At 30.5% G+C, this 15,349-nt stretch overlaps 2 protein-coding genes across 2 annotated transcripts; both read left to right on the plus strand.

The window, feature by feature from the left end:
* Positions 1 to 1,085: 1,085 nt before the first annotated feature.
* LOC113396096 (uncharacterized) lies at positions 1,086 to 12,081 on the plus strand. The gene is made up of 7 exons (XM_026633882.2): positions 1,086 to 1,290; positions 7,093 to 7,190; positions 8,676 to 9,038; positions 9,439 to 9,601; positions 9,915 to 10,058; positions 11,246 to 11,447; positions 11,606 to 12,081. Exons 2-7 carry the CDS (start codon positions 7,121 to 7,123, stop codon positions 11,837 to 11,839), a joined length of 1,176 nt encoding a protein of 391 aa, XP_026489667.1. The 5' UTR covers positions 1,086 to 1,290; positions 7,093 to 7,120; the 3' UTR covers positions 11,840 to 12,081.
* Positions 12,082 to 12,616: 535 nt separating this feature from the next.
* LOC113396097 (putative transferase CAF17 homolog, mitochondrial) lies at positions 12,617 to 14,179 on the plus strand. The gene is made up of 2 exons (XM_026633883.2): positions 12,617 to 13,769; positions 13,936 to 14,179. Exon 1 carries the CDS (start codon positions 12,697 to 12,699, stop codon positions 13,702 to 13,704), a length of 1,008 nt encoding a protein of 335 aa, XP_026489668.2. The 5' UTR covers positions 12,617 to 12,696; the 3' UTR covers positions 13,705 to 13,769; positions 13,936 to 14,179.
* Positions 14,180 to 15,349: the final 1,170 nt, after the last annotated feature.

Here is a 15,349-nt window from a genome sequence, read left to right on the forward strand (position 1 = left end):
TTATTGCTTTGTATGGGACTTGGTGTTCTTGTTCTATTTCCTCTATAGTGGGTATTCGTATCTTTTGTAGTATGGTTTTTCTTCTTTGCGTTACTTTTATTTTTTCTTGAATTTTTTTTATTGTTATGAGAAGTATCATCGTCTTCATCAGTTTGTCTTTTTCGCTTATCAAATGGATTGCGAGATCTTGAGCGTGGTCGTTTATAGCGATGCATTTTTAAAACGAAATTTATCCCACTTCTGATAATAAATACACCAGTACACAGAATATTTATTTATTATTTGTTTTATTTTATAAATATTATAGTTCTGAAGTTAAATATCCAATTCACAAAAATCAGCTATTTCAATCCATGCGCGACTCTCCTTTTTTATTTTTTAATAATGCTTTTGCGCGGGAAAACATCTTGTATTATATTGTAAAGCCATACGAATGACGTTCTTAAATCGATTATACTTTTATGAAATCAGATATAATAACAAAATATGAGTTTATTAAATATATAATTATAATATAAATGTAACTACATAAATAAGTATTTCTAACATAAGGAAAATTCCTAAAGCCTACTGCGCATGTATAATAAGTGATCTGTGAAGTCAGCTTCCCAAGCACGCTAAGTTTCATTGATCGAGTTCTAGTTTAGACTACGATACGTAAAAAAATCAATAGATGCTTACAGTAAAGACGTACTAGAGCTCTTAAATATTTAATTCTGTATAGTTTGCACATGAATATAAAAAACAAAAATGTAAATTAATAAATTGTAAAAACTTTCATAATAAATTCGAACTATATTTTCTGTTGGTAGTAGAATTAATTATTAAAATATTTAAAAAATTTAAGTGCAATAAACTCAGCTTAAAATATGTTTAATATATTATGGCGTTGCCATGACATCACACGATTACGTCACGCAGTACATGTTGCAGTTTGAAGACTGTATCTACGTAAATATTGTTATCCTTATCACGCACAAGAATTTCATAGTAACAGTATAACATGAGAACCAAATATTATTTTCGTGCTATCTCTTTCTTGCACAAAACACCGGTGCTCATAGTAGAAAAGTCCCATGTGCCGAATTGAATTCTATTTGAGTCAGTTCAGTTCGTCGGCTGGCGGTATTCGTGTTGTGTCTTTCTGTTATAATAATTTTAATACGTGAGAATCAAACACCCAAAATTAAAACAATTTATTTTGAAATAACATTTTTATCAATAAAAATGTGAAGACTTCGCAAAATACTGGAAACAATCAATCGTGTTAGCGGATGTCTTAATAACAAGGTTTGTATCAAACTTGCATGCATTTTTTTATAACTATTGATAAGTAAACAATGTATCGGATATGAAATGATAAAAATTGAAACCATGATATAACGCATAAGTATTTATGTGTCGTTGACATAGTTTTTCAAATATTTAAGCGTTTAAAAAAATAAAACGCAATGTAAATAAGAAAAAAAATAAAGCTTAATTTTTCGAATAGACCTTGACTTGCAAATGAAGTGACATTAAAGTTACCGATTCTTAAGCTTTATTCCTAGGTCTTTTACTGCATGTTAAATAGTATTAATAGTTTGTTTTACATTACATAATTTAAACGATTTTTCGACACTCAAGTTAAGATTACGAGTTCAACGTTTGTATATTCCTTTAGAAGTAACTTAAGCGACCTTATGCAATACGATCTGTACTCCAAAATGTTATTGTTCTTTAACCTTGTACACAAATTTTAAGTACCAAGTTTACGTCACAGTAAAGAGAACCTCTGGATAGCTATAACTTTAAGACTTCTAGTCCAGGACTTGACACGTTTGCTTTTATATTGCAAAAAAGGAAAATTTGCACACTTTTACATAAATAACACTTAATGCAATGGAACATCTTGGTACATATTTTTAATAAGTTTCCTACTTAAATATATTTATATTATAAAACAGTATCTAAATATGAAAGATCTTGCGGTTGTTAAATTTATATATATAAATACTTTGAGCTTAACTTTCATTTCTTAACGCAAATTTAATCCTTGGTGAAGGATTAGCGCCAAGAAAGAAAACACGTTGCGGGATTCAACCACAGTAAGCATCAAAACGTACAATTTACATGTCCTTTTTCACAGTATTTAAAATTTTTAGGAGACCAAGATATATTTTCTAGATTTTTTTAAAGTGGATATAATGTTGGTTCTACGTGAAGACGCTACAGATTATATTTATGGAACTTTGACTTAGTTAAAGAAGAGGATTTATTTGTCTAACAGTCGAACTTTACTTGTAAACGATAAAAGGGAGACCGAAACAAATTTGTTTACTTGCTTACCAATAAAGTGCATACAAACTTATAAAAATAACAACGATCGCGTTGGCAACTAAAATAAAGCACATGCTCACGTTTTAAATCGGAAGTATTTCTTTAGAGAAGTATAAATACATTGTAGTAGTTATTTTTAAAGCTTACATTGCTTTTCTAAAATTTTCCATTAAAACTTTTTTAATTAAAATTTGCTAAATGTCTTTGAAATACATATACGGAAATTATTCAGGCAGAATTTAACGATGACAAAAACGCAGGATTCTTATCTCGTGTTTAAACGGAACGGATGTCGACTAATTAACACCTCTATTGCAAAACAATGACTTGAGACTTGACTCGAATTATAGTCAAGCACTAATTGTGAAATCTATTTTTACATAATATTTATAAAGTAACGTCTACAATCGAACCCTCACTTAAATAAAAACAAATTGTAAAATACATTAATATACAATAAAACATAATTTAATAAAAGTCGCTCTTTTAACCATTGCACTGTGAAAACAGTAGATAACCATACTTATACCTAAATTGACAAGTTTTATGTGCTGTTTTGGATTCCCGTGAATATATTAATCAATTCAACGAAAATGTACATTACCAGGGTGTTATTTGGCTTATAATAGACATTAGACATAGGGTAGTATGATTATGAGATATGGGAACTTAATCGGGTCGGCGATCGTAAGTCTGTTTGATATTCTAACTTGACAATGATAAAGAGTATTTGAAGTTCACAATATTAGGAATATTATGAACTGAATAGCACCCAACAGAGGATAAAGATAAAATAAAAATTATAACAAAATTTTTAGTAATAAAAATGATGATAGATTTATTACATATTATAATTATTTAAATAAACACCTGAATTGGTTACTTCTTTCTTTATTGAAATCTATTAAAAACTACTTGTCTAGAAACCCGGTAGAATTGATTTTGACGAATACTTATGTTACATATTTTGCATATGATGATATTTTTGTTCTCTTATTGCTGAAACAAACCAATAAAACAAGCAGATCAGTAATGACTTTGTGGCGTAGATGAAAATTGAATCAACTAATCCTCTGAAATCTATGAATAAAATCCAAAATTCCAAATACCTATTAATTGTAATTGAATCCCAATTTAACATTTTATATTTTAGGTCCGAGTCGCATGTCTTAAAGTTTTGTGAACTTTTTCAGTAGTCTGAAAGATCTGTAGAACTTAAAAAGGCAGGTATTATGAAATCAAAGACACCATTTTTTTTTATTTGCTTATTTATAGCTGAAAAGATTCACCAAAATTAAAAAAAAGACGTCTATGGCTTCAATTGCCAGTAACATTATGTTGTTTTAAGGAGTTTAATTATATGAGTCAACCTCCTACACTACAACATGAAGCCCTATTCATTACACATACATAGGTATATTAGGTACGGTTACGTATAATGTACGTACGTGTTTGTAATTAATTGATTAATAAACAAGAAAACAGAATTTAAAAATATAAACATCGCATCGATAAAAACATAGAACGGCTTACAATTGTCAAGTATTGTATTGCCAAATGTGAAACAACGAATCTGAATAATAAGTAGTATTACGTCATTCTGTTGATGAGATTAAGAGACGCTCCAAATATAACCAGGAGACCAATTCTACTAATTTATAACGGATATATTACGTTTCTGATTCTATCCTGATTAAATTTCGAACAAACCGAACAGGATCTTTGTATTAGTACAAAAGGAAAGCGGGAAGTATTACGTTTTGATTCGATTGATATACAGTAACAAATTGTCAGTAGTATTGGTTTTTCTATCCAAACGCTTATTTCTATACTATATTCTTAAATAAATTATACAACTAAAGTAAACAATCAATATGTATTAAAAAAAGCATAAAGTAAGCGAATAATATGTATTATCTTAAACGAGACCAGAGTCGGTTTAGAGTAAACTAGGTTTAGAAATGATCATATGCAAAATGTTGATGACTGACAGCTCAAAGAGAATACTATATGTTAGTAGCGATCCTCTCAAACAACCACATACAAACAAACACATATTATACCTGGGTAAACAAAATAACTTTGACAGTAAGATGAATATTAAAACAAAATCGAAAAAATATGAAATCACAAGGCACGGCACGGTACACTCTCAATCATTAAAATAGAAGTTGTTCGGACATGTGGGGCGCCTAAGAAACCAGAGGTGGACCATAAAGGTGACCGAGGAGATCTTTGGAAGTAACCTTTACCTGCAGAGGGGTCTTGCAAATAACTGAAAAAATACAATAAAATAATACTTTGAATATTCGTTTATAACTCACTTATTCTGAGTGTTAATACTTTTAATATTATTTATGTATTAATAAAAAATAAAATACCTTATAAAAATAAATAATTTTATCATTCGTAAAAGCGAATGACCTAAGGACACTGACCGTCGGCTTTGAAACGCAGGAATACAAGCAGATGTAATTTTATATTATACATATAATTTCGGATTTCCATTGAATGACCTCAACATACTATTACGACTAATGTGTGTTTAATGAAAAATAAATCATCATCATTATATTTATACCAAAATGAGGTCTTGGTTTTAAATTGTGGCATCTAGCCAATTTAGCGGTGGACTTGAAAACAAATGTAGAATGGCCGTGTAATTAATACAAGTCAGTTTTTGATAGTGTTTACTATGTTCATGTTTCTTTATTTTCTTGTTAATTATTATTAAATTCTGCAACTACTTCTAAATATAATAATATATAAATATGTGATAATAAAAGATTCATTATTTCAACTTTTTAATTAGTTGTTAAATACTATTGTAACTAAATTTAGGATCAAAACTTGTTAGCCTTGACGAGTGTGTCGAACTGTGACGAGTCGTGCAATGACATCACATTTGTATTTAACTATAGTATTTTAGGAAATATATATTTTTTTTACAATTTACTCTAAATTGGAAGAGACGGCAGACGTGCCTAGGTATTATTATTTATAAATAAAAAAATAACAAATATTTAAATATAGCAACACTAATTAATGTTTACGTGCATAGGTGTATATAATGTAGTTTGGCTTACTTTATGATAGTTGTATATTTAAAAAATATATATTACATTAGCTTTTGATTTTCTTAGAAGTGAAAAGAAAAGCAAACAATGATTGAGGAAATTCAGATGTGTGTGCACGGATTTGTATAGGACGCGGTGTAGGTAAACATCGTTCAAAAATAACTCTTACCACACCAAAACTATCAATAGTCTATTCAAACAAGCATTTAAATAAAAAATTGTTATATCTAGCTATTTTTTGCATATATTCAAACAATATACATAGCCTAAATTTAAACAAAAATATATTTATCACAATTTTTTTTATTACTCTTCAATATATGTATATATTTATGGTATAGTTTGGCGAACGAGCACATGGGCCACCTGAAGGTAAGTGGTCACCACCGCCGTTAGACAATGGCGCTGTAAGAAATATTAACCATTCCTTACATCGGCAATGCGTCATATACTTTGGGAACTAAGATGCTATGTCCCTTGTGCCTGTATTTACACTAGCTCACTCACCCTTCAATCCCGGACAAAACAATACTGAGTGGCGATAGAAAATCTTCCACAAAGTCAACTACCAAGTATCCTTTTTAAATTAAAATAAACACGTTAGTTTTTTAAAATTTTTAATATTGTATTTCCTTTTGAATTTAAAAAATGTCAAAAGAAAGGTGGCTTCCTCATTAGTAGGTACTTTATTAACAAAACAATTATAAATAATGAAACATAAGAACTTTTCTAAATAGTTTAATTATATTTAAAAAAAAAAACATTGGAGTATGTGTTAATAATGTAAAAATAAAACACGATTAATATTAATATTACTTTAATGACCTCATTTGCGGGACTGTCAGTTGTAATTTATGAAATACATCAGTCGTCAAGGCAGGCTCAAGCCCGTGGGAAATATGACCATCCGAAAAGTTTTTTTTACTAATTAGACACCAATCGCATGACTTTTCGGCATAAATAATCTCATTGGAAGGATAGCCTCGTCTTGTGAATGTTAGTTAAACGAAACTAGCCCTTCTTGCTTGGTCTCCAGTATAGTCGGTCTTTTATAGTTATAAACACAGAAAAAAAATCTATATTTTCCGTTATAATAAGAATTCACCTCCATTTTAGACATTTAATAACTTTTCATTTGTGTTGCCATTTTCTGTAGCCCTAACAGAGTGTATGTAACATTTTATTAGGATCTTGATTAGTTATAACGTGAGAACGTAACGAACAAACTAATTATCGCAATAATAATAAATAATTGTAGATAGGATATTCAGATTTTAACTTTTAAGTTTTAAGTTTTAACCGACCAATCAGCTCGTTACCAAAACAGGTGCAAGTTGCAACTCTATCAAAACGTTAGGCTAAACAATAAATAAGTACTTACTTAAATTATATACCGCGGAAAAGTTTATTATTTTATTTCGTTACATTTTATTGTAATATATACACAGGTCGCTGTTATTGTTGTTTATTAAACTTAGATTTTAAGTACTGTTAAGTACATATAATATATATATATGGATCGGATACGGATCGATGAAGGACCAAATTGATAGAACATGCGGGACCTCGTTGAACCGTGAAGTTTGACATTAAAATAATTATGTGGAACACAACATTTATTAGTTGACAATTAAAGAATTATTAAAATGTAGCTTGCAGGTCAAGTTCATTATATTTCGTATTGATATTGTTTCAGAATGGAAATGAGATAACTTCAGATCAAAATGACAATACTTCTTTATGACTACCGAGAGCTGGAGGAACGGGCTTCGAGATATCTAAATGTCTGGAAAGGTAATATACAACACTATTATAAAACAATAACGAATCTTCGTATTCAAATTTTAAGATTGTGAAAATCTAATCTATATTTAGTCTCAACTTTTAATACATATTGAATATAAAAAAATATATATCATATTCTGTCCTATCACTGTTAAGTTAATCTCTATAACTACTAATGATACTATTTATTCTGTAACAGCCTGGTATACTTTCAAATATAATCAAAGATAGTGAGATTTAGACAAGTTTGCTACTTTCTACTAATTTGATGACAATTCAATTCCTAAAAATTGAAGAAGGCTTTACATATCAGCAAAGTAAATAAAAGTATTTATTTTAATATTGAAAGAAAACAAAAATATAAACTACGAAGTAAATACGAAAGATCGGCAATAAACTCTGTAGTTAGATAAAATCAAATATCCTGTGATAAAATCGACGTATAGTTAATAACTCCATACTGTTTTATCTTTAACAAATTAATATAATCCAGTATAAAATAATACTATCTATTAATGACTTTTTTTATTAATTACGAAAACTGAAGTGGTATATAAAATGTAATGTTTAAAGATATGTAATATCTATACAGCCTATTCGATATAATAAAACGTCAGTAAAATAAATAATAATAATAAATCTCATAAACATCATATAAGCGAAGTAGTCCCTAACATTTCTTCTCCCCGAAATTTACTCAACTGTACTTAATGACTGCTTTCATTTAGTTTTATACGGAATCACATAAACTGTAAATCTCCGCAACTGGAAAATTCTACCTTCTATTTAAGTAATAAACTTGCGTCCGTTAACAACATTTGAAAAACATTCTCTTTGCTGAAAGAAACGGTCGTTTAGTTATTATGACGAAATCACCTTGCCACATTCGTACTTAAAATTTAACGAGGTACTTTTATAAACACGTTCAACTAGAATTTCAAAATGAATTTTTGTAAAATAGATTCTAAAGGTTATTTTCGCTTAGTATTGGTCGGTAGAATTTTAAATTGATTTTGATTCTGTCATGACATTTAAATTAGTAATTGATATTTGGATGCGAAATTCATCGTGACATTATATTTATTTATCTTAAAAGGTCACGTTTGTTTTATCTGTTTACTTTCAATACTTTTTTCTTATTTTTAAACTCGTAAAACCAAATTATTTTATTTGGATTATCAATATAAGTAAAACGTTAATAACTAATAATAATCATACCGTAACCTTGTTTAAATGATCGTTATGAGCCATAACTTATGGCTACTGCTGATAATAAAAGTTAAAAATATATCCCACGAGATATCGGACGACTCATGTTTGCAAATGAGGTCAATTTGTAGCGGCTACTATTAATGTCTATTGTTACCGTGCTTAAATATATTGCCTATGAAAAAGGTTTAAGTTTACGCATCAAAAAGTATAGCGAATAGTTATTGTCACAGCTAAAAATATTTATATAATTAATATTAATTATTCGTCATTGCTTTCTTTCAGCATGGCATTTAATACTCTACGCTCTGGCGGCGATCTTTGGAATTCTCAACTATGTGTTCCTACGAAACACCATGCAACTCGTTGATAACAATTGCGTATTGTATCCAAGAGAACTAGCATTCCGATTTATAGACTTACCCGATGTGCCAGAAACATATAGCTCAGTTAATTCGACAAGCATTATTAATGATTTAAACTATACAAAAAATGAAGAAATACGAAATGCTCAAAATTTACCCGTCCAAGTAGAAAATGTAACCAAAATCCAAAGCGTTGAAGAGAAAAATGTGACTAATATGAACAATACAGTACGAAATGACACAGAGTCGGTCACAATTGAAAATGACGTTAACATTCTCACAGGTACAGTAAAAGTAATTATTTCTGAATATGTATTTGGTAGCTACTTAAAATATCATATATTTTAAAATCAATATAAGAGATTTGTATAACAAAACAAGGTTTAGATGTTGTTTTTTTTTTTGAAAAGCGAATATCCAATATACAGCTTAATTATTTTGTATACATTTACGAATATCTAAAATATTGTATCTTAAAGATAAAGGCCTTAGAGGAAACGCAGTGATTTCTCTTCGGTTTGAAATTTACATTGCGCTGAGATCAATCCCTCTGATCTGCCTTGGCTTTGCTTTGCTTCAATGCACCCGCCCGGTGAAGCTGTAGAGGCAAAAAAAGAAAATGATTCTATCATCAAATATCACGTTAATGTTATTGTAATATCAATCGTATTGTTACTTTACAGTAAATGAAACTCATCGTCTCGTTTTGGACACATCGCGTACTCTCTTCGGATGGGACAATGATTGTCAGTATGCAGAATATATGCCGATCATGTCCATGATTTTCGCTGCTGCTTGGGCAACCTTCTTTACTATGTGCCCCGGGGGCGGTTATTCAAGATCTGGGTAAAATACACAGGGATTATTTATAACAGACACATACATTTTTAAGAGCATTTAAATACTACTCATTTTGTCCAACCATAGCATAGGAGTTGATAGAAAATAATAAGAATAATTAAAGTGTTAACAAGACAGAAATACCCTTGCGTATGTGTTACGCACGGACGTATATGTTTCAACTAAACCGTTACAAATACAAACCTATACCGTACCTTGACTAATTCACTTTGAATATATTAAAGAAAAAATAATACTTGAATTAAGTTTTTGATTTACCGGAATATAAATAGATATTTGATATGTATACAATTTACAGATTACAACAACCCTGGCGAATTCTAGCACCAGCCTTGCTTTTCGCTCTTATAATGGTTGGTCTCACCGGTCACAGTTTTACAAGTACCAATAGAGGCCTATATGCGTTTTGTTCAGCATTTTACAACATCACAAACGCTACGACGTAAGTATGTGTATAGATAATTCAATCCACGATGACGCGCTCCAGTCTCAAAACGTTACATTGCAATTTAAGCTTCTAGACTCTAGAAGCTTACACTTCAAACTCATACTCTAGAATCCAGTGCGTTCTATCGCTAAGCTCAGCGCTATCCATGTGGGCATACACACATATAAATAATATATAGTAACATAACATAACATAACTGTAAATTTCCCACTGCTGGGCTAAGGCCTCCTCTCCCGTTGAGGAGAAGGTATGGAGCATATTCCACCACGCTGCTCGAATGCGGGTTGGTGGAATACACATGTGGCAGAGTTTCGTTGAAATTAGACACATGCAGGTTTCCTCACGATGTTTTCCTTCACCGCCGAGCACGAGATGACTTATAAACACAAATTAAGCACATGAAAATTCAGTGGTGCCTGCCTGGGTTAAGATGCACGCGTTCTAACCACTGGGCCATCTCGGCTCTTAAATAATATATACTATAAATTAATTTAAAATGGAAATTATTAAAGTATAACTTAGATCAACATTATAGCATCGTAATTTTCCTATATCTCATATGTTTTTGATTGGATTAAAGTCCCGGTGATGAGAGATGATGAGAGTGCAAGTGCGTAAATTGCGTAGTGTAGTGAAACAATGACCATTTAATAGTTTTGTAAAACTTGCCGAAAATGTAATATTACGTGCGGAAAGCCAATTCTGATTTTATAAATGGTTTGGAAGTTCGCATCTTTTCTGAACCAGAGTTATGGTAAGTTTATCCAAGAATATTACTGCATCATTTGGTAGATTGGGTATAATCTCTAACTAAACCAAAGTTTTTAAATTACGAAAATTGAAAAGTTTTTTATTTTTTTTTTTGTTCAATATCATTGAACAAGAAAAAATATTAGAGCAATTTTCTCGTTACATCAATAAAACAGTAGTACCCTTGGTATTCGATTTGTGAAATATAAGGAAAATATAGGCATAAAGTCATGAGCTTACCTGGACCTTGTGTATTGTACGTACTGTCTCGTTAGACTAGTGGCTATCGAATGAGGATCTAGACTCCGAGATACTTGGTTTCAGTTCTAGTTCGGCTTAATTTGCAACGGCTTCATTATAACCCACAGTTAAAGATACGAGTACCGATACCAATTAGAGATAAAAAAATAATGAAAGTTTAAAATGTACAGGTGCTCCTCTGTAAATCCGTACCTGCCGCTCGCGCGGAACACGTCGTGGGCGTTCGGCGCGCGCGCGGCGGCGGCGCGCGCGGCCAGCGCGGGCGTGTGGGCGAGCTGGGCCTGCGCCGCCGCGCTCTTCCTCGCGCGCTGTCTCACCGCGCCCGACTTCCAGATCAGGCGGACCGGGGCTTACCTCAACGACCCCCAGCAGGTACGCAGCTTGTTCATCATTAATGTCGAGGCTGTTTTGTAGAGAAAAATTGTAGTCTTTGGCTGCTGTCTAGACTAAATAAATACTATGATTGTTTTTACAGTTAAACATATACAAAAACTTGATATTAACGGTATGCTGCTTCACATGTTTTTCAGAAAATAACACCGTATCTAAAAAAATCTAAGCGTCGACGTGTCTCGAAAGCTTCTCCAAACAAACGTGACAATGCTTCTATTAGATCGGAGCCTACGGCTACCACGGAACTTGTTACTGCTTCCGTGGAACAAGGACAAGACACCGTGCCCCCTTCGCCTCAAGTAACTCCGATGAAACCGATGAATGGAAGAGAAGACATCGAAATGACTATAACCCCACACCAACTGCATTAAATGCTTGAATATTTTATGCGGGAACACAGCTATGTATTTTGTTAAGTTATTATTATAACAGATTTTTTCTAAGAATTTATTTAAAGCTTAAATATATATATATAGAATATATAAAGGACTTAAAGGACGCATTTAAAATACTTATACTAAAAGTTGTCTATGAAATGTTGATTTTATTGCTGTATAATTAATTATTGTTAATGTGGTTTGTGTTTATTAAATAAATGTTTATAAGAAGCATTCGTATATTTATTTATCACGTTGTTTAAGAAAATATGTATACATATTTTAGATATTTATTTTTAACAAAAAATACAGAAACACAGCAGTTGCTTTCTATTTATTTGGCACCAATAAGATTATATGTATACATATCGGAAAATGCTGATTTTTAGTATGGACAGCGTAAAACATTTATCAATTTGATTTTATTTCAATTATATTAATGAGACCTTGTTTATAAAATGAAAGAAGTTAATTATGATGATAATTATTTGTACGGTTGGTTCCGGTCCAATATATTTTCAATTTTAAGACAATTTTTTGCGTCATTATGAAATTCCAATTGATTTCAAAAGTATTTTCTTGAAAAGTATTAGGTGAAACATAATTAAAATGACATTAAGTCGATACATCATTTATTTTACCGAACAAATAAACTTTTAATTTTAAAAATTCTTGTGTAACTCGTCGTCGTGATTATATTTCCTTACTTCCATAGTTTTCTAAACTTTAGATTGAGTTTTGACATATTTTGAATATGTCAATGTCAAATGTCAATATAATATGATAATGATTTCATGAAAAAAATATTATTAAAGCAACATTACACAAAATATAATCTACGGTGATATATAATGATATTTAATCAGGTAAATAGAATTTTAAACAAACGTTATGTTATTAATAAATTTTTACGCAATGTACATAACGAAATGCCGACAAAAGTTTTATATCCGTTAAAAAGTCGAGCATTGCTCAAGATTTCGGGTCCGGAATCATCCTCCTTTCTTCAGGGCCTAATTACAAACGACATGAGGCATTTTGAAGAAGGTGCTAAGTCTATGTATGCTATGTTTTTAAACACCAAGGGTAGGGTTATGTACGATACTCTTATACATAAATGGGATAATGACGAAACTTTCTTAATAGAATGTGACAAAAAATTGGTTAATGTATTACAAAAACACCTAAAAATATTTAAATTAAAACGCAAAATCAATATTGAAGACGTTGATAAAAGTTTTATTATGTGGGCTTTGATTCATCCCGAGACAGACAAGATCCATGATTCAACATCTAATGTAAACATCTACAAAGACCCTCGACTGGCTGATTTAGGTTTCCGCATTATCTCTGCTGTTGGAACAAAAGATTCACAGATAGTAGAAATTTTTGGAAAAGATATTGTGGTTAAAGACTGTGAAGAAGGCTATAAATATTTAAGATATAAGCTAGGTGTAAGTGAAGGAGCCGATGAATTGCCACCAGGAACTTGTTTCCCTTTGGAGGTCAATTGTGACTACCTCCATGGTGTGAGTTTCCATAAAGGTTGTTATATTGGTCAGGAGTTGACAGCTAGAGTTCATCACACGGGTGTTGTTCGCAAAAGAATAATGCCTTTAAAATTCAATCAAAGTATAAGTGAAATCATTGAAAAAGATTCTGTAATCTCAGCTAGTAATAAACCAAAAAGCAATTTGGGAAAATTGAAAGGTGTGATGGATGACTATGGAATAGGATTAATAAGAATTAAAGAGGCACTTGATGCTAAAGTTCTTATGGTTAGTAAATATCAAGCTGAAGTTCTAAAACCGTCATGGTGGCCAATAGAAGCCCCTAAGGAAATTATAAAGAGTGAATAGCCTTCTTTAATAATTTATGGACAAATATATTATTGTAAACAAAATTTTATGAAAATCTGAAATATGTAGGTATCATTAATTTGTTTTACTTTATTATTGTATTAAACAGTCTTAACATAAAAATATGGTCTATAACATTGCCTTAATAATAAACTTGTTATATTATTTAAATTTAAAAAATTTTTGAATTCTGATATGGAAACCATTGTTTATAATGGCATTTTGTTTCAGTAAAATGGATAGCTCAAAAGCAAAAGATGAATGTGCACAAGTTACCTACAATTTTAAGTGTTCTCAATGTGACCTTAATGAAGAAGCTCACTATAAAGGTGTGAGTCCACCTTTTTCACGAAAGATTGAACTTAAATACCCAAGCTATGTAATGAAAGATCCATTTAGCCCTCCAGGGAAGGGAGAAATTTTAATTCTAGGGGCGGATTGTGCCATTTGTGATAAAACAGTGTGTATAAGTAAAACATGTAGCATTTTTTATTTTAAAACATATTGCCTAGAATGTGTAAAAAATTGTCTTGATAAATTTCCAGTAGAAGTTACTAATAAAATAAAAAAGAATTAATGATACTTTTTTACTTCTTTATGCAACTATTTAAATATTCAAATTCATGTCTACTTTTTTTTTTCGAACATTCAAAATATTACAAGTCGTATATCTCCTTCAAAAATAAAACACTTTTTTACAAAATACTGTTTACTTTGGCTTTCCAGTCCGATTTACAGTATTTTTATCAAGTTTTCACAAATTAATTCCATAACACAGTTACATTCGACCAAAACATTTGATCGCCTCGGTGTAAGTATAATACATAAATTTAAATAACTTTTACAAGCCAGTATTTAATACGCAAAATACAACCTCAATGCTATAAAAAAGTAACCAGCAGATGCCCACACTTCATCAGAAACAGAAAATACAATCTTAAAATTATTAAAAAGATAATTACAGCATATTTATATTTACGGTAATATATTAATAAGCTCTAAAATGACAAAATTAAATATATATACGTATATATATTTTGTCGCCACTGCCTGTCACTCAATTCAGATTGTTAGCACCACAATACATCATAACTCTTTTATAAAAGTGACCGCCTTCACCAAACAACGAAGTTCTTCAATATAAAACAACACAATATTCAGTGAAATATTTATCAAAATACGTTAACAGCAATTATATATAATAATATATAAGTTACAGAGAAATATTATTGCTTCCAGTGTTCCCTAGTTAGCTATTGTTTCGTAGAATATTCGAGAATGAGATTTTCATATATGTAGCCATTGCAGTCAAAAATAATTTACAAGAAAAGCTTTAAGGGTAGATGATGTTATAATTTGAATGTATCATAAATGGACATATTTAAAGATGAATTTTGAATACTATACATTTTAAACTACTTATTGACGAAATACTACAAGACTTTATTTATAAATAAGACATCTTAAATGTATTATTTGTGTAAATATTTGGGCAGTGTGCTATTTCTTTCTCTAATTCAATTAAGTATTAAATAACACTAGCGATTACAAAGAAAGTAAACACATTGTAGTATAAAATGGTGATGACAGAATCTAGATGTAGAAAAAATATTCTAACATAAAATCTTAAAAATAAAATTTTAGG

This window comes from Vanessa tameamea, chromosome 19, assembly GCF_037043105.1.
Source record: "Vanessa tameamea isolate UH-Manoa-2023 chromosome 19, ilVanTame1 primary haplotype, whole genome shotgun sequence".
Taxonomy (NCBI): Eukaryota; Metazoa; Arthropoda; class Insecta; order Lepidoptera; family Nymphalidae; genus Vanessa; species Vanessa tameamea.

What these genes read in the sequence shown, in the direction of transcription:
- LOC113396096 (XM_026633882.2), top strand. Translation starts at nt 7,121, where the DNA reads ATGACAATACTTCTTTATGACTACCGAGAGCTGGAGGAACGGGCTTCG. An exon ending in TGACGTTAACATTCTCACAG is followed by an intron (nt 9,039 to 9,438) that starts GTACAGTAAAAG and finishes GTTACTTTACAG; the next exon opens with TAAATGAAACTCATCGTCTC. An exon ending in AACATCACAAACGCTACGAC is followed by an intron (nt 10,059 to 11,245) that starts GTAAGTATGTGT and finishes TAAAATGTACAG; the next exon opens with GTGCTCCTCTGTAAATCCGT.
- LOC113396097 (XM_026633883.2), top strand. Translation starts at nt 12,697, where the DNA reads ATGATATTTAATCAGGTAAATAGAATTTTAAACAAACGTTATGTTATT.